The 23693-nt window shown below is 39.7% G+C and overlaps 1 protein-coding gene across 40 annotated transcripts in view; it reads left to right on the forward strand.

Annotated features, from left to right (window-relative positions):
- The window catches only part of RIMS2 (regulating synaptic membrane exocytosis 2), a 448889-nt gene extending 433374 nt beyond the window's left edge, over positions 1 to 15515 (forward strand). For all 40 annotated transcript variants that reach the window (XM_050971294.1, XM_050971305.1, XM_050971301.1 and 37 more), the window contains 5 exons: positions 8562 to 8703; positions 10074 to 10186; positions 10962 to 11063; positions 12023 to 12162; positions 12626 to 15515. In XM_050971294.1, the coding sequence (XP_050827251.1) occupies positions 8562 to 8703; positions 10074 to 10186; positions 10962 to 11063; positions 12023 to 12162; positions 12626 to 12844 (716 nt within the window). In that variant the 3' untranslated portion in view covers positions 12845 to 15515. The remainder of the gene's footprint in view (positions 1 to 8561; positions 8704 to 10073; positions 10187 to 10961; positions 11064 to 12022; positions 12163 to 12625) is intronic.
- The last annotated feature ends 8178 nt before the right edge of the window (positions 15516 to 23693 follow it).

The raw sequence follows: 23693 nt of genomic DNA on the forward strand, positions 1-23693 counted from the left end.
CAATAAATTCATTAGCACAGTAATTACTAAAGTGAAGAGAATTCTGCACATGAAGTAGTTATCCTTTAAAATTACTGTCTTAAAAAGAATAAAGTAATATAGGAGTATCAGGCTATGAAGAAAACGAAAATAACTACATCATCTTGGGGGAACTGGCCTACATTTTAGCCTTGGTGGTAAAGATGACCTTGTTTATGTGGAATGTTCATAGGCAGAGCCAAGGAAGGATATGAAAGAAGGGTATAATGCCCTGTGACAGGTTATCCTGTAAGAGATGAACCTTTAAAGATCTTGGCTCAATTGATGCTAACACACCAGATACACATTGCATGCAGTGGTGGGGTCACTCATCTTGGAGAATAAAAAGCACTCTGAATATGCAATAATAATTGTTCTGTAAGAATCTGCATGACATTTAAGTTTATAGTTGATATTTTTTTCTGTTTGCTGTTAGGGCACAGTTCAGGGGCTGATTTGGGTCAGCCTTTCCATCATGGTGGTGGTTCTGTCCCATTTCGGCAGCTCCATGGGCTGAGTTTGAGGGTGGAGGCAGTATAGCAGGCATTTCAAGCAAGTCACAAGTGTTTTTACCAGTTATACTCAGGTACTATACTAATGAAGTGGCTGTAGATGCCAAAATTGATAAGACCTTTAGAAAAAATAGAAAAATAGACATATAGAACTATAGAAAAACTATACTGTTGCTGGCAAAGTAAAGAGCATGACAAAAAAAAAATAATCACATGTGTTCTGGAAAGCTAAGGGAAAAGTGGAAAAAAGTTAGACATGCCCAGTAGATTTTTAAAGCAGTATTTCTCTTACAGCTGTGTTTCTCTTCTGAGCTGCTGGTTACACTGCAGCATGTACCTGAATAGCTGACAGGTAATTCAGTTATGGCTGTAGCAGCAGCAGTGAGGCTACAGTGTATGATGGGTTGCATCTCTGGTGGTACCTACATAAACCTCTAAAAACCTGTTTCGTATCTGTGTGCTGTAATTGTTATTTTTCAGTGTCAAGATCAAGAATGTAGTGAGAACAGCAATGCACTGTGTTGTCATTGTTTCAGTTTGGAGAGGTAAATGTTTAAGAGCAGTAGTTTGAAAATAGGTCATTTCAGTGTGAAATCAGCTCCGTTTTTTGTGAACTGTGGTTATTTAAATAATGGTATTTGCATAGGATCATTATTCATTTTAGACAAAGCAATGGAGGAAGAGCTGTTTCTAATTTGTGTAATCTCAGTAGCCATCCAAGTTCTTGGCACCATCTACCTCATTAAGCCTTAATAGAGGGTGTTGAATTGTTTCAACACATTTGCTACATCATTCAAAAATGCTGCCCAGATCTGTCTGATAGTGTATGCAATGGCCCTTGCTACAATAAAAATAATAGAGGTTGGGATAAAGAATAGTGTTACTGCCATTATTCCATATTTAGGAAGAATATCTCACTTCATATAATGCAAAAAAAAAAAAAAAAAAAGGCAATTCTAAGCTCCTCAATATGTGTACTCTTTGCTGCTTAAGCATTTTTTATCTGCTCTTGACACTGCATGAAATAATGGTTATTAAAAAATACATAAGAATGGTATACATCCAGAAAATTGAATGTCCATGTAAACATGAAAATCATTTACCTCTTAAAACTGCAGAAATGGTTTCTATTTACTTTGGGTGATCCTTTGTCATTGGCAAAATCAGAGACTGGATGTGAAGAGTTCCTGTGATGAAGGTGTACACCTATCTAATTGTACATCTGTATTCTTTATATAAATGGTATACAAAATTAGAATGTAATTCCACAAAATTACTTTCTCTGTTTTTCAGGATTTTAATAGATTGGGGATGAGACTGATTTCCCACTGCTTTGCACTTTTTACTTATATAGATTGTTGTGCAGGATTTACAAAGTGGATATAAAATGCTACCATTCTGTTTTGTCACATGCACAAAATATACACAAATTATTATAGATTGATTACATTTGAATGATAAGAACATTTACCTGTGTTGAGATCATAACTGGTCTAACCAGAGTCATAACCAGTCTTCAGGAGAGCTCCTGAAGATCTGTTCATTCAAATAACTTGTTACATGGGAGATACAGCTGTGGGCTACAAAAACATGCTTTTTGTGGTCCCATCTCTGTGTTCAGGTTTACAGCAGGTAAATGGCTTTTGGCAGGTACATCCTCAGACCACACCTAGAAAACTGATGACCTTATCAGTAACAGAGACCTCTGCAGTGGTGCTGGAAGGGCCTGAGTGGCTGTGTGTAGTTCTATTCCTGATCTGCCGCTCACTGTCAAGATCTGTAATCAGCACCTGAAAAACAAAGGATCCAACCAGACCTGCATAGCCTGTTTGTTGTTATATAATCAGAGCCAGATAACCAAAAGAGAAGTGGAAATTACATCAGCACCAACCCTCCTCTTCCTTACAGCTGTGGTGAATTAGTTTTGATTCCCTGGAACAGCCTCTCTTAGGGTTAAATTCTTTGTCAAGGGAACAGCCAAGCATCACACCTCTGGGCTGTATATACTGTGTGTATGTGTGTGTATATGTGTGTGCGTATATATATATATATATAAATAAAATGATTCTGATGCTGGATATACTTACTTGGGATTACCAGGAATGTTACTTAATGATACTGAATGATACTGAAAACAAACCACAGTGTGTTTAAGATGGTTATTCATCCTTTTTATATGTAGTATGTGATTCTGAATAGTAATAGTAATGTTACTAAAATTTTAGGAACATTAAGTACTTATTGGGCATGCGGGAAAACAGCTCTTTGTTTACAGTTCAGTCCTCTAAAAATATTTCAAAAACTTTTTGGAAACATAAAACCATAAGTTGAAGATCCTAATGTGATGGGTGCCAAAACCAGTTTCTCTTTTCTGATGCTCGTAATTTTTTGCTGAAGGATCAGTTAAGACTGGAGAATGGACATCAAAGCACAGTGAAATTGCAGTGGCAGATGTAATTAAGATGTGGGAGAGAATAAGGAGCAGGTGCCTGCCTTAAACCACAGCATTGCTCGGAAGCCACGTGGCAAACTAACTTCACATCACATGGCCACACCAAGGCAGGGAGTTGGCTGAACATACCTTGACCAGCCCTGCCATGGCAGGGAAGCAGAATGCAGGCGAAGGATGCTGCAATCTGGCCAGGAAAAAATGAGGTTCATGATGCCTCTTGGGTCCTGCAGGAAATTCATCAGGAATGGCATGCCAAATCTTCTTTGCTAGCCTTTGACCAGGAGTGCAAACAACAGCTTTGCAGTTAATTATTGTTGATTATTTAATTCAGTTCTCAGTTTTACATTTTCTTAGGTGCTATCTTGATTAGCTATGTCTCCATTATGGCCAGAGGAAGAAACAAAAAGAGTAGGACAAGAGTGAAAAAGTGTTTCTTGACCAATAATGAAAAAACAGTGAGGCTTCCCAAGAAATTTAAAAATGCATGGGGCAGACTGACACTCTCAGCCCAGCCTCTCTCACACTTTCCAAACCTGGTTGCTCCCATACTGAAGAGCTTTCTTGCTGAAGGCAGCTCTGCTCTGGGCATATCAGTGCAGGCCATTCCTGTCCCAGTCAAAATTTATCAGTATTTTACATTCAGATACTCATGGAAGCAGGAACTAGAGTGAAGATCTTCCTTTCTTCCTTATAAGTAAGAGAAAGCCCCTGACTACAGTTTCCCCTGGCTCTGAAATGCTCTTTGGGTTTCAGAAGTGCTGACAGCCATGTGCTGTGAAAATGTCCATTGGAGGGACTGTAACACAAAACTTCATAAACTGATTGTTAGTGCTGGCCTATGAGAATCAGTGAAATGAGCTCAAACTCAAGTGGCAATGGAATATGTGTTGCCCAAATCCTGCTTAAATGAATAGATCCTAAACTGTGTCTTCTCCTTGGGGTCTGTGGGTAACACAGAGAAAGAAATAACTTGGCTGTGCTTCCTAGTGCTTCAACAAGAGCTAAATGCCTTGTTCAGTGCAAACAAAACTTGGGCTACTCCAGAAACAGCTGTGCAGCTGCAAGGGAATTTGAGACCTACCCTGTCCCCCTTTTCTTCTGTAGGTTCAAATTTTCTTAGACTGTCTTTTATCTAGCCAGTTGTTAACATATCTGGAGTAGGTAACTAGGTATGTAAATCATTTTAGTCTTGAAAAATGGGCACTTGAAGGCAGCTTATTCTCTTTGTGGATGTAATTCCTGAGTTCAGATGACAATGCTGAAGTAGTTTTTATGCAGCTTTTCCGATGAGATGGGGAGAGCAGAGAAGAGCCACCTCAAGTGCTTAGGTGTGTTTCTGAAGCCACAGCTGCTCTGTACTCCCTACAAGTCCTACCAAGAGATCACATACCAGCTGGGGACTGGCATAGCCAGCCTGCCTGGGACTGTGCTTTGTCTTCTCTTGGCTCTGTGACTGCTGGGAAGACTTTGTAGGAAGCTCCTGCCGAGAGGAAGCTGAGAGCTCTCACTCTCACCACCAGCAGCGGATTGCATCTGGCTAGATCCCAGATGATGGAAGGTAATCTGTTGCATTCACTGCAGTTTTTGACTTCTCCTCATCTGCTATTGAAGCTTGTATCAGTAGTTTTGCGTCCCTTATTTGTAAGTGATTTGCACTCCGAGTTGTGGGAACAAATAATTCTGTGCATAACTTAGAAAATGTGGCCTGCAGAGTCTATTTGCAGTAACCATATTAGTTAAATTACCAGTGTGATTAACTGTAAGAATGAGTGTGCTTTCATAAATACCAGTGCAATTATTTCTGGTAATTTATTCCACTCCTTACGATATGGCTGCAAGAATCTGAGCTAGTGTTTTTCAGATAATATATTCCATATTTTGTTGAGGGACTTGAGAGAAATTTCTTTTTGCTAGGGCAATTAGCTTATACAATTTGGAGAACATTTTCAGTGTTATTTTTTAGAGTTTAGGAAATGATGAGTAAAATGATTTTGATTGTAGGTACTCAGCAATGTAACAAAAAAGTACACTTCTAAGCTCTCATTTTCGTATCTTTTCATTTGTTAAGATTAAAACAGCATGCATAACATGAGTGTATAAGTATATATCCTTTAGGATTATAAAACCAACCTCCACTTTTACAGTGACACCAGTTAGATAGTTATTTCTGAGTGAGTGGTACATTCCCAGGTTACTTGTGTAGCTAGAGGTTAGTACTGCCTTAGTTGGGTTCATTCAGCTGTATGCTTGTCTTGACAAATATATTCTCCAAAATTATCCGTCTTGAAAGAAAAAGAACGACTTTAAATAATATTTTTTGCTTCTTCCTTTTGATTTGGGTCCAGTATGGAATGCAGCCACATGAGTAGTTGAATTAACACAAGAGAGGAGGTTTCAATTTCCAGGCAGGAATGAGGAAAACAGTTTGGCTTTAGTAGAGTGATATGATCTTCAATCTCTACCAGCTATAGCTTGGAAGTATGACACCAAAGGCTATTTTTTTAAGCTGAGTAGCTGCTTTGTGGTTTCATTGCTGCTTGAAACCTTTTTAATTTTTTAATGCTGAATTTATGAAACATAAATTATGGATGACAGAAATACTCTCTTTGCTTTTAAATTGTTTGAGGAATTGTAGGATTATTTTTGATTTATTAAAATTTTTCCAGGGACAAATACATTGCTAGTATTGGGGGCAATCAAGTGGGGATAGTTCTCGTGTATTATTATGTATTAGTTTAGCCAAGTTGCATCTGAAAGAATATTCATGTCAAAAGCAGTGGCTCAGGAGTCACGCCACCCAGATCCGGGTCTTCTGTTAATTTATTCCAAGTTGCCATTTTGCTGTTAAAATCTTTAATTCTTACTTCAAGAAGCATCAACATCATGATTAGGAGCTTTATTGATGAAAGGTCAGATCTTTCTCTTTGGAGACCATTCAAGAGCACTGCCTTTTTCTATTGAAAACTGGGAAATAGTTATTCACATAACCTCCTTTCAGCCCTTCTTAAATTCTGTGTTAAGGTCAAAATAATTACTCTTTACCACTCGTACTTATACAAAAGTTGGATATACTACACATCTTACTATCATGCTGTACCAAGGTTGTATCTTTGTGTGCCTGTTGTCAAGTGAACCAGACCACTTATTTCAGTTAAATGAATGTGGGAGAGTGAAACTGCTTTAAATTAAGGTTAAGAGGGATGTTGTAAACACATGTGTGTCTCTATGAAGACTTGAATGGCAGTTGCATGAGTTCTGCCTTGATTTCTCAGTAAATTGATGTGCAATGGTTATGTTCATTTTTTTTATTCTGTTTTTTTACAATGAAGGCATTCAGACTTATAATTCATGTTCAGAAAAAAATCTGCCTTACTAATAAAAGTTACTATATACTCCTTCACATATTACACAGCTGAGCATGTATTTCTCCCAAACTCCCAAATCTTTGAAAGATGTGGAAGATATTGAAGAATCATGCCAGATGGAGGTGTTCTTTTAAATTTGCATTAGGGGCTTCATGTTTGCAATAATGAATTGAGAATGACCGTCATTCAATGAGGATGAATGAAAATGAATGCTTACTCATCAAAGGAGTTCTTAGAACAGAAGAGAAACGTCCTGTGGGGCTTCAGAGTTGTATGCCTTTCACGTGTTACTATGATGCAGTGTACCTTTTCTACAAAGCTACAGCACAAGATTTTCCTGGCAGTTTGTGGGAATATTTCTTTGAAATTAGTCCTTGTATTTTAGAACACCTCTGAACCACTGTTGGAAGTCAGCTGCCAGCTTTCATTAGTTGAATATAAATAATAAATAAATAAATCAGCAGGCACTTGGAATGGGGCAACCCAAAAGTAATGAAGCTGTTGATTTCTAACCTTCATTTTTTGTATGTTGTAGTAGCCTGGTGCCTTTTTTATTTACATTTCTTACATCAGGTATTGATGGCATTTTTAGAAGAAATTTTGATGCAATAAAATTTATTTTTTTCATTCTCCTGTGTACTGAATTCATTTGTGTAGCTGAAGTTCTAGAGGAAAATTGTTGCTTCATTTTTATTAGTATTTGTATGTACTGATTCAAAGTGATGGTCTTAAGGAATATGTAGAAGGCTTTTAATAAGCAATATGATTTGAACCACTCATGATACTGCTGTAGAAATGTCTCACTGCTGCTAAGTATTGCAGTCTTTCTTGACAAGGAGGCAGTGGTTTTCAAGGTATTTTTGGTGTCTAGTTCCCACATCACTACATTTCCCATGTTCTTCATTGACCTAATATTCCTCCTGACTGAGGGGCCTGGGAGACTTCAACCCACGCTGCAGCCTGTAAGACAGTGACGATGAGTGCACACGTGGAAATTGAGGTCTCTCTCCCATTCCCTGTCCAAGGGTGCAGATCTCTTACTCTAAGCCAGTCCCTGTGCTCACACATTCCTCCTGGGGTGTGACAGTCCTCATCCCAGGACAATCTCCTCCCTTTGCTCATTTCCTTTTTCAAATCCCTAAAGCTTCGCCATCCTCACAAGTCCAGAAGTTCTTCTGACCTTGATGAGGCAGAGATGGTGTAAAGGGTACCAGATGCTACAAACAACTGCACAAGGAAGTTGAGTCCATTGATATCCTAAGATATTGGATATTGCTCTACTCTCACTGTATCAGTATTTAAGAATTGTTATTATTGTAGTGTTTTTAAACTTTTTTTCTCTTTTATAATATTGGTATATTATACATCAGTGTGCTGCATTCAGAGCTGTATAGAACAGATTGAAAGAAATAAGTGTGCAGAATTCCTTGCCCCATTGCAGGGAACAGCATTTAAAATCAGAAATTACATGGAGTGGCTATCTTATTCATGAAAGAAAAACTGAGGCTTCATTCCTACTCATTGCATCCAGTTGAGGTCTTGATCAAAATTCCTACACTAAAATGCTATTATATTTTTTTAATATTTTTTTCCCTTATCTAAGTGAAATTAAACTGTGCAAATAGATAGAAAAAATGTTATTCTTGAAGGTGATAGTAAAGTTTCTTATTGTGCATAAAAATACTGGATGTTTTAAACATAAATTTAAATTTATCAGCTAGTGAATAGAGAAGAAAACATAGGAAGGCTTCTTGATTTTTAATTTACTAACCTCAATAATGGATATCTGTAACTTGATTTAGGAGATAATGACCAAATGCTTTTAAAACAATAATCCATCTTAATTAGAACATTTCTCTTCAGGTTTTGACATCAGGGTAACATTTTAATTGAATTCCTGAGAGGGATTTATTCATACAGGGAAAATATATTTTAAACACGCTAGACTATGGATTGTTTAAATCTGGTTACCTCCGTGGGCAGGCTTGTGTTGTCTGACCTTGGAAAGCACGTGGTGACAGAACTAAGATCCAGTAAAGAGATTTATGATGCTGTTTTCCTGTTACTAAAAAATTGATTCATTTTGAATGGAAGTTCTGTTACAGGTCATTAATTTGTGGCTCTGACTGTCTGTGCCACATGGAGCAGGGGTGTGCACGGTTGCCCAGCTGCGGCAGCACAGTGGCATGGGGGCTTCTCTTTTGTCTCCAACAGAAGCAGGGGGCAAGAAGCTGCGGAGCACCGTCCAGAGGAGCACGGAGACAGGGCTGGCCGTGGAGATGAGGAACTGGATGACTCGCCAGGCGAGCCGGGAGTCAACGGATGGGAGCATGAACAGCTACAGCTCTGAGGGAAAGTAAGCACCATTAACAGCTGTGGTTTCCTGACGTTTCTCTGTGAAGCTGGGGGTCTTTTCTCCATGAAACTGGTTGTTAGAGAGAAGCACAGTGAGTGCTGTAGGTCCTGTTAAGTCAGAATTCCCTTCACAAGCCAGTGTCATTGATGGACTAAGCCTAAATCTTGCCCTGTGACTGAAAAGAGTCTCGCATTGTTGGTGCAGGAAGGAGGAGGATCATTTCTTCTGTGCCATGAAAAGGGCACGTGCTGGGTCAGATCATCATCATGAGGTGTGTCAGGAGGGGAAGCAGGTGCAGTACACAAAATAAAACACAGATACGGATAAGTTCTCTTCCAAAAACTCCTGGCATATGTCAGTGCTATGCAGAGCAAAACATTTCCAGAGCATTTCCAGGTCACTGGCCTCAAGAGTTTTTCAAAGATTCTGCTGCTTTTAACCTGAAGAAATTATCTGGGCAGAAGTACCAGTCTGTCATGTATCATGGTTATCATAGCATCATAAAAGCCCAAGTTAAAAACTTCCGAGTGATGTATCTGAGACATTGCCCAGAAAAGTCTTATTGAGGGTTGATTTATTAGTGGTGTTCACAGCACTGGACACTCCATCTATGCTGCACAATATATATAATGTTTCCAAGTTGGTGCACTATATGCATGTGAAATTGACGTTTCTTAATGATTGGTCATTACAAATTTCATTAGTTCTTATTGCTCTGTAATGGGTCACAGATAATTTATGAAAAGCATTTTAATTTTAAGTTACTTTGGTCATTTGCCATAAGGAATTTCAGTTCTGTTATTGAATAGATGTCATTCTCAAAGACATTTTCAACAAAATACTTTGAATGTATGGCAATTTTGAAAATAGCAACCAATATTTGGTCTGATGTCATCATTTCACTGTGCACATTTGATATTTAACCATTGAATTCACAGTAACTGAGACGTGTGAGCAATGTAACCTTCATGTAACTAAATCACTGGTAAGGGTGTGTCTTAGTATCTTAATGAACTGGTCTCGTATCAGTACTGATAACAGTGGTCTTTAATGTGCTAGAAAAGGAGAACATGATGGAAGAATACAAATTTGGAAATTACAGAGGAGAGTGCTTTCTTTACCTATTTGTTATATGCTGGAGGCTAAATTGCTGCTTGTTGAACACTGTGGGATTTCAAAAATTACAGTAATTGTTTTGTAAGTTCCTTACAGTACTACCAAACCCACAAACATTAAGTGCAAAACATCTAGAAAACAAAAAACAAACCCAAGCCAAAACAAAACAAGAACAAACCAAAGAAATAAAAACACAAACAAAGGGCAAATTTAAATGTATTTTTGTTTGGTTTCTTTTTCAATATTGTTTCTAGTTTGATCTTCCCTGGTGTGAGGTTGGCTGCAGACAGCCAGTTCAGTGATTTTCTGGATGGACTTGGTCCTGCCCAGCTTGTAGGACGACAGACATTGGCAACGCCATCAATGGGTAAGTGTTTATGCCCTCTAGGTATGGCATATTCTATTTGTTCAGGTAATTAGAACATCATAAAATTTAACTGGAGTCCCTTTAAGTATGGTCCCTCTTGTGGTTTTGAACATCTCAGTTAAGACCAAAGCTGTAACCTTGGCCAAAGTTGAATGTAATCACGGATGCTTATAAAGACATGCAGAAGTAGAAAGTTGTTTGGAAAAGTTCAGCCTTTTACCTCTTCTTCAGTTTTTCATCTTTAAAATGGGCCTAATGAGACCAAACTTTTCTCTGAATTACTTGGATAATATTGTATAAAAATTGGTAGTTTAAGTGCAAAATATTTGTTATTATTGTGTTTACAGGCTTGTATATTCACAAGTTATCTTTTCATAACTTGTCTTTAACTAGAGGCATGGTGAAGAGGCATGCAATTCTACTTATGGTTTAGTCATGTAAATAAAGTTTTACAAGGTGCTTTTTGCAAGGGAATTCCCTTGCTGCTTTTTTTATAAATACAAAACACTTAGGAAGTAGAAATTAATTTGAAGTAATAAAGGCATGGAAGATGGGAGAGAAGGTATTCTTGCAGAGGTTTTAAATTGTTTATTAACATAAACAGCAGTGAAGAGGGTAAATATTAAATTACATAGTAATGTTAAAATCCAGATCATACTTACTGATGGAAAACAGGTGATGCAAGTCAGCACATATTCATCCTAGAATTTTTTTCAACATTTCATATATTAAACTAGATCTGAATTACAGTGCTGGGATTTCTTTTGTTATCTAGGAGATATTCAGGTGGGAATGATGGATAAGAAAGGACAACTGGAAGTAGAAATAATCCGAGCCCGTGGCCTTGTTGTAAAACCAGGTTCAAAGACACTGCCAGGTAAGGAGGAAAAACCTTAGTAACAATCTTAGCACAGGGCCAGGGCTTGGACTCAATAATCATAATGGGGCTCTTTCAAATCAGTACATTCTATGATTCTGAGAATAGCATGCTGCCAAAAAGGTCTGTGGCTTCTCTGTTCAGCTTTGCCAACTCTCAACAAGTTCAAGTCCCAGTAGGTTATAATGTTGTATACTGAAATGCATGCTGTATTTAAATGATACACCAGCCCTACTTCAGGAGGAAATTAAAAATCAGGTTGCCATAAGACCTAGAAGTATTTTTGGTAGTAGCAAAGGCATCCTTAGTTATGGTATAGGAAGAAAAGTATATTCTGAAGATTTTATATAGGAGTCTCGGGAATGAAGAGGGAATCAAGAGATGTGGAATAGGTATCTACTCAAAAAGTAGACCAATATTTGATACTTACTCCTTTTTTTATAATCTGGTGTCCTGTAACACTATGTGAAAAGGACAATATAATGATATTTTTAGCAAGCTCTTCTGCCAAAATAGAAATTGTGTCAGAGTCCTTTCTTCACTGATTTTCACCTTGTAGATAATTTTAAATTATTAACAATTTGGAGCATTGATCCAGATTTCACCAAAGTCATTGCAAGTCTGGCATTTACTTAATAGGCCTATTTTGCATATTGTACAGTATAGGGATGCTATATATAGGAATACTTGATTTGTTCAGGTCAAAATCTGAATTGTTTCATGGTAAAAGAGACATACAAAAGAAGTCAAGAAAAAAATACACAGTAAAGGGGAACAGTAAGAAAGTGCATGGATGCTTTGTATGGGAGTAATTGTTAATATTGCTTGTGGAGATTTGTTCTTGTAAGCTATATATCCTTTAAAAGCAGATTTTTATATGGTGATAGAAAGTGTGTGTGTTACAGAAAAAAAACTGGACTTCTTCTTTACCCACTGTTCTCTATTTTTATTCTTCTAAGCACCATATGTAAAGGTGTATCTATTAGAAAATGGAGTCTGCATAGCCAAAAAGAAAACAAAGGTAGCAAGAAAAACGCTGGAACCACTTTATCAGCAACTTCTATCATTTGAAGAGAGTCCCCAAGGGAAAGTTTTACAGGTAATTTGCATAAATATTCCTCTGAACTTATCACCTGTACAGTTTTCACTGAATGAGTTTCAAACTTCTTTCAGGTTTCATTTGGCAGTAAATGCTTATATTTTATATACTTGCTGAGCAGATAAACACAACAGTAATAGCTGTTTTTGCAAGTAAAAACTGAGTATGCAAATAGAAGGGAGCAAAAATGAGTTATAGATTATTTTTGCTTCTGCTGTACATATTGGCTCCTCTCACTGGGCTTTCCCTGGTATTGTGGATAACTGTTTGTGCCCAGATCATTTCTGTCACTGCATCATGATTAGGATACACAGAACTAAACTGTGGCAGCAGTTGGATATTTCATTCCTTCCTGTAATTAAATAAGCAGAGATTTTTGACAAATCAGATTAAAGTTTTTTGACTTTTTAATCTTTAATTTCACTAATATGTTTCTATTTTCTTGTGTTTCTTTACCTAACAGATAATTGTTTGGGGAGACTATGGACGTATGGATCACAAATCCTTTATGGGAGTGGCACAGATACTTTTAGATGAACTGGACCTGTCCAACATGGTGATTGGGTGGTTCAAACTTTTCCCTCCTTCCTCCCTAGTAGACCCAACCTTAGCTCCTCTCACTAGAAGAGCTTCCCAATCATCTCTTGAAAGTTCAACAGGACCTTCGTATGCTCGCTCATAGCAGCTGTGAAACTGTTGTCATAGCAACCAGCGTTACAAAAAAATAAAATTACAGGTCGCAAACCCTGGTAACACTGCATGCTTAATGTTGTGTCTTCTGAGCCTGTTTCTAGGGCTGCAACGCGATCCTGTGTTCTCAAGGAAGTTGCACACATTGTGCCCTACGGAAGGCCCTCAGGTGATGGACTGAAATCATGAAGAACTGATAGGTTTGGAGTTCAGGGACTCAGTTTTGGTCCAATCTGAAGCCATGGACTTAACTAAAAAAAAAAAATCAATCTGTTTCATGCAACAAAAGTCCTTTTCAATGGCATATCTGTTTTGTTGCTCCCTTTTCTTTATTTATCTGCCCTCCCCTCCTAAAGTTTGGTTATGCCACAGAAATGGAGCTACCCTCCCATGGAGCCACGTTACAAGTCAGTGGATTAGCAGACATTGGAAGAAAAGAAGAATCTAAGGATGCTGGAAAAGTCAACTGGCACTTGCAGCAGTTGCTTGGGATCTGAAAACTTCATATTGAAAAGTTTCAAGACTTAAAGTGGCGGGCTTCATACCTCCAGCTGTTCACTCGGTGAAACCCCAGACATGATGGACTCTCTGAAAAATAAAGTTCTGTGGATATACTGTACTGTATGAAATTAAGAAACTTTTTTGCATGGACACAGATTTAGCTGAACACTTAAATTATTTTCTTGGGGCTGCAACTTGCAAAAAAAAAAATAAAGAATAAATCAGCCATTTTCAACAGTTTATATTATTTTTAAAGATAAATTTCACTAGTGCATGGTTTTAAAAGGAAGAGAATGCAACAGGGTGATACAAAGACACACCACGTTTATCATTCTTTAAACCAGTCATGGTCTGTGTTTTTGCAGACTTATATTAAAAATAAAAAAATAATTTCTAGCAAATATTTAAAATTCTGTTTATGTGACAAGAAATAAGTGTAATATATTAAATTTATTTAAATGTAAAAGGTACAAGCCTTGTAAAGTTCAACATAATGTGCAAATTGTACACTTCTTTTACCTCCTTCTTTCTCTATTACTCCTCCCATTCTCCTTTTTTCCTTTTGCTCTTTTCCCCCTCTACCTCCCAGGATGATCAGCATATTCTAAAATGGCTACCTTTTGACTTATTACTGTCTTATGCCCCATATTCGGTTCAGGGTTGCAGATTGTTCTGCATTTCTGAATTATTTGAGAAAAATATTGTTTAAGAGCTTACTTTTTTTCAAGCATGTTGAAAAGGATTTTGCAACATGGCTTGGGAGTACATTAATGTAATTCAGCATGTATTTGATAAAGAAGATATTTGAAATTTTGCAATTTATTGTACAGTGCATGGTAACTTATTTTCATTTTTTCTCACCTTCAAATTGAATTCTACAGCAAAATACTGGAATCATGTGGCCATTGTAAGATGTCTTCAATAAATTTGTGTTCAGCACCAGCATCTTTCATTCAAAGACTGAACTATTATTTCTTGAAGGTTTTTGGAAAGAGGAAAAATTAAGTACCTGACTGATTTTTAGGAAACAAATTTAAGCACTTTTATTTGCACTAAACCAAATAACAGAAATAACAGAAGCAACAAAGGTTACAAATCCATACAGTTCTTCTGCTGTAAAGTTCAATTTTCATTAATTACATTTGTGTTGCAAAAGACATAATTAGATAATATCAGTCTGGAAAGTATCAGTCTTTGGTTGGTAAAATAGCCTTAAAGAAAGCTTCTCAGTACCACTCTGTCAGCTATTTGACACCATTGCCAGAACTTCACTGCAGTCAATGGATCTTCAGAACCCTGGGTTTTGTAGCAGACAGTAACTACCATTGGGTGGTGCTGCAAGTTCAAGCTTCTCATTAAGTTCTTTAAAGGGAATGTAACTGGCTAATGTTTAATAACAAAATATCCTTTTCTTTTTTTTTTTCTTTTTCCTGGGTCTTTGTATGCCTTTAATACCTACTTAAGATTTAATATTGAAATCTTGCAATAATTTTTGAAGTACGTTACATTTACCTTTATGGCCACACAGAATTATTCTGATTTTATTTGAAAATCTGTTGAAGTTTCCCATTAACAAATTGTACATGCCTCGTAAGAGGGAAAAAGTAATAACAGTATCACTTACAATGCCTTTTACTTTGTGCAATATCATAGAAAATGAGATTGTGTCTTGTCTTCAGAGTTTATATAATGGATTATTGTTAAGTTAATAGACTGGTAAAATTATATTTATTGAAATAATTTAGACACCTGTTGACCAGCAGCAAATAAATACTACTAACATGCAGTCTACAATATCCCCTAGGATATTAAACAAAAATACATAACCATTTTCCTGACGCTGTGAGATGTGCTCACACATTCTTGTATGCATAGTCCTCTATAAATTATTTCAAATTTTAAAATCAAGGACATGACGCATGGAAGGTTTGTACATAATTGTCATTATGCAGTATTTATTTTAAAAAAAATTAATGTATTTTTTTTAATTTTCACACGTCTGCAATTCTACTTATGGTTTAGTCATGTAAATAGTACTATTCCAGTGATCACTGCTGTCTTGTAAATAGTACGTTTTAAAAAGTTAAAAGGAACTACAGTTGGGGAAAAAAAGGGCAGATTAGGCCTGTAATGAACACCAACTAATGTAAATCAAACTCATTCTGGTGATGGTATTTAACACTTTAAATAAAACATTTTCTTTACAGAATTTGTGTGCAGAATTTTGTTGCTTTTCTCTATGGTGGTCAGCAGCATCCTTCCACACCCTTTGGTGGGGCTGGTGCAAGCAGCTCAGGCAGCTGGAGAGCAAGCTGGAGAGCACGGTGCTTTCCTTCTCCCACAGGGCTGCAGGTGACACGGCAGTGTCAAGGTGCCACTCTCACTGCCAGGCTCAGGAGAGGTGGGAGCCAGGTGTGCCTGTCACCAGCCAGGCCCTGGGCTCTGTGCTCTGGCCACCCTCGGGCTCCCAGCACACGGCTTCCAGGATGGAGCTGGCTCCAAGCTGCCAGCTCTGGCTGCCAGGACGTGCTCCAGCTCTGATATAACCAGTGCACTCAGTGTGCTGAGACCATGAGGAGGTCCCATCCCCTGCTGTGCAGTGGCTGCACCATCCAGTCAGAGTTCCACCCTATCCCAGGATACCACCTAATATTAACTGTCTTTTTCCTTCATGAGCAGGGTACAAATGAGGACAGAATGCCCATCTGACAGTGGTGCCTGCAAGGGCTCGTGCAGCCTCTGCAGAAGGGAGCAGTGATCCAACACCTCTACAGTGATGAGAGGGGTGGGTGGAGATGGAAGAGTAGAGGATTTATCTACCTGACCCCTCAGAGGCAGTATCAGCTCAGGCAGTGGTGACTGGGCAAAAACATAAGCACTTATGACTTGGAAATTTACTGAAGAGTGAGAGGCTGGCTGGCAGTTTGCACAGCAAAGTGTATTTACTTCCAGATATGAGGTGAAAGAAAAGCACTGCAGTACTGTCATGAGACAAAACCTCCAAAAAAGCAAGCAAATGTATTTTTGGGCTGAGAGCAGTTGTGGGAACTGTGAAGATAGGAACTCCATTTGTTGCACTGTATCTGTAAGTGGGTTGCTGGAGGAACAGACCCAGGTTTCTGGTGTGTTAAACCACTAATACCCCAGCAGGTTCCTCTTCTGCTGATGCTGACATTGCTGTTGCAAGCGTGTCAGGCAAGTCTCTGTGTGGGAACTGGACTTTGGGGCAGATGAGGCTGCCCCATGCCCTGGAGCACATCACTTGCAGCAAAACACCTCCTCCCACAGCTGAACATGAGACTGTGTCTGTCTTTGGCACGTGTTAGAAATGGACACAATTACACTCAGCAAATCCTTGAAAAGGTCCTTTGTGCAGAGCAAGAAAGCTACAACATACACTTTTCTAAAGGGTCCTGTTCTCTGAGACAATTTCTCAAGATTGCTTGCTGTTTCCCCTCTCCAATTTCTTCTTATCTCTGTCCACTTATTTTCAAACCAAACAAAACTAGATCATTTTAATATTAATATTACCACCTTTCTCATGACTACTAAACATTGGCTCAGATGGCTGATTCATCTGATTATGCTGAGAAGAGTTTGTGCCAATAAAAAAATGCAGTAAAACACCATGGTGCCCTAACTGTGGGGCTTTTCTGCTTCCATGCCTTCACTTCAGATTTACAAGGCTTAAGCAGCATGATGGCATAGCAGCAGTATATCAGGCACCATGTTGATGGTGAGCATGGGGCCAGCACCTCCTAACCAGCACACCATTGCATTCTCACAGTTTCCCACTTCTATCAAATATCTGTTCACAACTGTATAATACTTAAAATGCGATAGTTTTTATATAGAGGTTTAATATGGCATAAAAGATGACAAAGCAATAGATTTGATAGCTTCCTCACCAAGTTAGATAATGCTGTGTGGGAGTCTAGAACAGTTTGTACTTCTTCCCTTGGCTCATTTCTGTGTGATTCTCACCTCTCTGATACCCAAGCAGCAAAGAGCAGACACCATAGCTGTAGATATCACAGTCAGCTTCCTCTCTGTCCCTTCCTTGGTAAGGATTTACAGCAATGCTTCAGGAGCAAGCAGCAATGCAAGAAAGAAGATACATGTGTCCAGCAAAAATGGATCACCTTCAAAGGACAGGTTTCTGGAATCTAGCTTAGCTGGAAGGAAAAAAATTACAGCTATCTGCTACTAATACCAAAGATAAAATAACTTCTGGCATTGTTTGCTTAATACCTGCCTATTTTTGATGTCTTGTTTAGGATGGGATGAGTCACACTGGGGCATTAAGACTCTCTCCTTCTCTCTCCATTGGCCACAGAGGCAGAAAGTGATGACTGACTTGTGTTGAATTTCTACCTTCACAGCAGCTGTGATTAGGAGAAGCAGATCCAGGCATAGCAGCCAGAAATAAGAATGAGGATTCCATAGTCCTTCAGTAGCAAGACCTATCTGAACTGCCTGTATAATTATCAGGACTGAGGGCAGCAGGCAGCCAATAACTGATGTAGGAGGAAATGGGTGTGAAATAATTTCCCAGATCTGACACACTGTCATGTCAGGTCACTCCTCAGCCCAGCCCCAGGGATAAAGAGAAGCAGCCATACTAATTAAACCACAGAGCACTGATGCTCTAAAATATGCCATGAGGTCACATGGAAAAGAAGCAGCATCCTAGATCTGCAGAGGGTGCAGGGCACGGGACTAAAGAAAAGTTTGTCATAAGTGCTTGTCTGCTGTGACTATTCCTGTAACCAAGAACAGTTTATCAAGTGCTATCCAAAATGTAGATATAATAGAAGTGATGTTGGCATGAAGATGGAATAGGTGAGTGGTGCTGGATGCCATTAATTTTACAGATATGGAGGTTTAGGATACCTTACTGAGGTAGGAGCAGGTTTGGCGCTGGTAGAGTGTTTCAAGCGCAAGACTCACGAGCAGTGGCTGAAGTCACTTGGCCTTTTCAGATTGGAGAAGGATAAGGAGCGACTCAACCACAGTCTAAAGCTTCCTCCCAGGGGCCAGGGGAGGAGAGTTGCTGATCTCCTCTTTGGGGAGCAGTGATAGGACATGGGGAAATGAAATGGAGCTGCACTCGTCAAAGTTCAGATTGAATAATAGGGAAAGTCTTTTCAACAAAAGGGTGGTCACCCACTGGAACAGGCTCTCCAAGGAAGCAATCTTGAGTTCAGGGAGTGTCTGGAGGATGCTCTTAGTCACCTGGCTTAGGTAGTCCTGTGAGAAGCAGGGAGTTGCGCCCAATGCTCCTCAGGGATCCCTTCCAACTCGAGATATGGTTTCTTTGGACAGGTGTTAGGGCTCATGTAAAAGTTGTTAGTCGAGGTCCTTCTGTCTAGCTACAGTTTTGGTAAAGGAATGATCAGTGTTTTAAAGATGATATTTATATTAAGGTGGCACAATTCACTGAAATGAAAACAAACCAAAAAACCAAATCTTGCTAGGCCAAAACTCAACCAGTAGGTCCTGCTATGATGATAGTGCAACTGACAGATGAGGGAAAGGGCCAGTACTACCCTTGCCAGGGCATGTTAGATCCCCCCCTTTTGTTTCTCGTTTATTAGTATTTTTGCTGCAACATTTCTGAATACTGGCAAGACAGATCCCTGAAGATGAGGAAGAGTCATTTATATCAGGCACCACGTCTCAGCACACTGTGAGATCTGCTGCTCGGGAAGAAGCTCAGTTAAGAAGCTTGAGGACTTTTGAAGTTCCTCCTTACAGTCTCCCACACACCGGAAATTACAAGAAGGTTTTCTTTATCTGACAGTTTCTCAGCCCATATTCTGATTCCATACCGAATTCTGAGCTGTGACTTTGTGTTTTGGAACTTGTTCTCAAGAACTGCTTACTCTCAGATCTGCTAACCTGGCCTTCCAGACGCCTTATTTACCATCTGCCACATGCCTGAGGTGTCAGTGCACACAGCTACACAACCAACAAATGAGTCCTGTCCTTCACTGTGTTTTGGCTGTACAAACACTGTTTTGGCTCAACAGTCTGGAAGCCAGCAGCTCTGGCTCTCTAGGAACAGCCCTGGGGTAGGATGGCACTTCACCAACAGAAAACTTGATTCTTCACTAACAAAAATACGACTTCGAGAATTGACATTTTTATATATCCTCATGTGCTTTGGCCATTGAAATAAAGTGAGAGCTAAGAAGGGTGGATCTGAGAGTGAGCCAAGAAGAATTTGGGTAACATGAAGGGAAAAAGGCCACTTAAATCACTTAAAATGCAACCACATTTCTAAGTTGTCCCCTAAACACATGGGCCAGGTGATAGACGAAGAAATGCTGAATCCCCATTCATGCAGAAGCAACATATTCCTGTCAGCACCTTCAAATATCTTAAACAAAACAAAGCAAAACAATCTTGGGACAGTTCCAGCTCTGAAAGTTTCATTAAGACGAAAAACTAAGGAAAATTAACATAAGAATCCTCATTTGGGATTGCTGTGAATTCTTCTCATTTCTAACCCAGGATTTCTTGTTTTCAATTAGCATGGTATCAGTAAAAATCACAGTATCTGTGCAGCTGTAGGACTCGTTTCTTTAGTTATACATGTTTAACTAAGAACATGTTTTTATATTGTTTTACCTGTTTAGGCACCATTTTTATTTCCTTGTTTTCTTTAAGAAGGATCCAGAACCAAGATGCTTCATTGTGACTTTTCCACATCACATATCTGATACTTAAAATATGAGCAGGTGCCTTAGGCAACAGATTCAGAACACATTTTTCTTGCACCCTCAGCAGCTTTGCTTTCCTAACCAGTGCTGAGTTACAAACTTAGTTGTGACAGCTGGGTGTCAACATCAAGCCACAGTTACAATCCAAGATGGATACTCAGGCTGTGCTCAGACATCTAATTTAGATGAAACTCAGAGGGCCAAAATTAATAGTCTATTTAATTGCACTCAATGAAGAGAGGAGAAACTCTAATTTAGAATCTTCTGGAAAGCCATTTTGAACACTTTTCAACATCAGCTGCCTATGAGGTCTGAGGCAGTTCAGCTCCAGGGTAGGTAATGCAAATAGCTCCTAAAATGAGGATGCCACTATGGGTAAGACATAGAAGAATATCAGGTCCTTATTCCCTTCAGTACTTTTTGCTCCCAGAAAACCACTGGGAAAATCTCCCTCCTGAGAACCAAATGACAATGAAATTGAACATTGTGGAAGCAGAAATGTGGGGAAGAGAAGAAATGCAAACACTGAAGCTTCTCTATCCTCTCATGCAAACCTCAGCCCTTCAGACTAACACCATGACTGACCTTGGCCTCAGTCAGAGGTCACAGCATGAGGTTTGGTCATATTCCTGCTCTCAAACAGCTACTGGAGCTCCATTTGCAGACAGCAAAGTGTCAGCTGGCTGCTGGAGCCCTACAACAGCTTTGTCCTGGCATCCCTGCCTCCTTTCAGCCTCTGGCCCTTGTTCTAGGTCACATCTGCACTGCTCCTGAAGCATGCCAGCTCCATCTTGCAGGCCTGGAGACCCAGCAGAATGGTGTGCTTTGCATCCATACACCTGAACTCTCTTCCTTTCCTCTTGTTCCTTCCCTGCCCCAAATAAGTTTTCCTCTCCGAGATTTCTGGGAGCAAGGGCTCGCGATGCCTCCCTAACGCATTTCCCGGGAGAGTGCTGTCTCCTGTGGGTAAAACCATGGCAGGGGCCATGCCAGAGATGGCACCGTGAGTGTGGCACAAGCCAGGGCTTTAGGACATGGCCTGTCCCTGCTTACAGATGCAGCCTGGCCACCTTGGCATGTGGGGAGGCAGAGCCAGATGGGAGTCCAAGTGGATGAGCAGAGGGTAAATCAGTCCTTTTCAAACTGGGAACACAGCACTTCTCTTGCCAGGTTTGGAGCCTATTCTTTCACTCCATGGGGTCTTAAACAAATCTGCAAATAAATGCAAGGCTGTTAAGGGAGAAAGGCTGAAATCAACAAGAATTTTTAAATTAAAAGCTATTGTGAACAAAATTGGGAATTTTGGTCTAAAGCACGCAAGGAGCTACTGCAGAGGGTCCAGAAGAGGCCCCTGAGATGATGTGGGGATGCAGCACCTCTTTTATAAGGAGAAACTGTGGGAGCTGGGCCTGTTTGGTCTGGAGAAGACTGAGAGGGGGTCTTACCAATACATACAAATAGCTTAAAGGCAGGTGCTAAGAGGATGCTGCCAGGCTGTCTTTGGTGGTGCCCAGAGCCAGGATGAGGAGCAGTGGCCGCAAACTAAAACACAAGAAGTACCACCTCAACAGGAGGAAGAACTTCTTTACCTTGAGGGTAACAGAGCTCTGGAACAGGCTGCCCAGTAAGGTCATGGAGTTTCCCTCTCTGCAGACATTCAAAAACTCTCTGGACACGTTCCTGTGTCACCTGCTGTAGGTGACCCTGCCTTGGCAGAGTATTGAACTGAATGATCTCCAGAGATCAACAATTCTGTGATTTTGAAACCTCAGGATGGTGTTTACGGAGCACAGTGTGCTGCTGCTCCACAGGAAAGATGGAAGGTCTGGGAGGAGAAGAAGGTACTAAAAAGCACTTTAGCACATACCCTGCTTCCCATCAGCAGGAAAGGTAAGAGCAAACAAGCTTGCTGAGGAGATGCTGCAGGAAAAGTAAATTACAGGATCCATTCTCCACTTTTCCAGAAGTCTGCTGTCCTGGCTGAATATTTACCTTGCTCAAGTGGGTCCTACTTGTACAAGTTTGCAAAAGGAAAACAGACTCTTGGTCAGTCAATTAATCAGAATTAGTAAGAATAACATGAATGAACCAAGCAAACTAATTAAAGCCTGAGGAAAAGGCAAAAAACCAAAACACCTGCTAAGGTGTTACTTATTTCCTTTCCATCCCATGGCTACAACCACAGTGTTGTCTTGTCTTGTTCAGCACCTGTGATACAACCCCATTATTGTTTCAACAGGTAAAAAACCAAGCAGCATGCTGGTGAGTTTTCTCATAAAGAGCCATCATTGATCTCAGTATTACAACCTCTCCTAACAAATTTCTGGAAGTGATGCAATTACTCAAGTTTCAGGGCTGAAAATGGTTTCTAGGCACAAGAGAAGATAAATTCTTTTGTTAGGTCGGGTTACCCTGCTTCTATCCAAAGAATAGAATGTACTTTCCTCTGAAGCATTTAGCAGGGATACTTGTCAAACTAAAGTGAAACAGGAGGCTGGGATCCAGGATGGTGACGCCCATGCTTTTCAAGGCCAGCTTTAGTCTTGCTGTGGGTCTGTCTTTATAACAGTGAAATGAGATGGTCCAAAGATGAGATGACTTGTTTGTAAGTCATCAATAGACACCTGCTTCCTTTCTCAACTATCCTTACATCCAAATGTGATTTTGTCTTATATTTTACTATGCTATTATTTACTGACAACATGTATCCAGGTCATAACTGTTAATACTACTTGAATTGTTCAAGATAAATTCTTTTTTAAAAAAAAAAAAAAAAGAAAAGAAAAAAAAAAGTGGTTTCTTGAGTAAGGGCCAAGAAGAATGTGGCAAATTGGATGGAAACAGCACACAATTCATGCAGAAAAGGAAAGTTAAGGAATAAGTGCCTGCCTTGCAAGGCTCCACAATGGGCCATTGTCAATTGATGCCAAATCACATACATCATGTTCCCTGGAAGTGAAGATCTATTACCCAAAACTCCGCAGGGGAAGAATAAGCTGGAAGAAGCTGTGATGCAGTCATCTCCCCCTGAGCTTTCTCTGGAACTTTCCTTTGTTGAGAGAAGAGCTCAAGTCAGCCTCAGAGGAACCACTTGTGGGGGTTGTGAAACCACACAGATCCCTTGAGATCTTCAGGGATGATGGGCATGGCTGGCTAAGTTGGATGCTGATCAGAATGTAGTTTTGAGACAAGACCTGCCCTCTATCATTGCTCCAGTCAGCACTGAGTGATGTTATTATGTTACCAAACCCTTTCAGTTCGTGGTCTGAGAAGTGCCCTCTGCCAAGTGCTCCACTACCCTGGATGACTGGCACCCCTCATGACAGGTAAATAAACTACACATTGGTATCTGCATGAAAGAGGTACCTTACCTGCCTCTGTCAGTCCCCCTGTGAGAACTGACTCTTCCAGCTCTTTCATCTAATGGCACTGGACAGATTTTGTGATGGTTGATACCTGATACAGACTGGGCTCTCTGCCTGCCCTGACATAATGTTCTATTCCCTGCTGCGTGAGCTTCCTAAATACCTAGCCTGGGTTATGCATGCCCCTTAACTGCATCAGCACCTGCCCTGTGTTTTGCAGTGCCTTCACCCAGGTACTGAAGCTTAAGGC

Source organism: Serinus canaria, chromosome 2 (genome assembly GCF_022539315.1).
Source record: "Serinus canaria isolate serCan28SL12 chromosome 2, serCan2020, whole genome shotgun sequence".
NCBI classification, from domain to species: Eukaryota; Metazoa; Chordata; class Aves; order Passeriformes; family Fringillidae; genus Serinus; species Serinus canaria.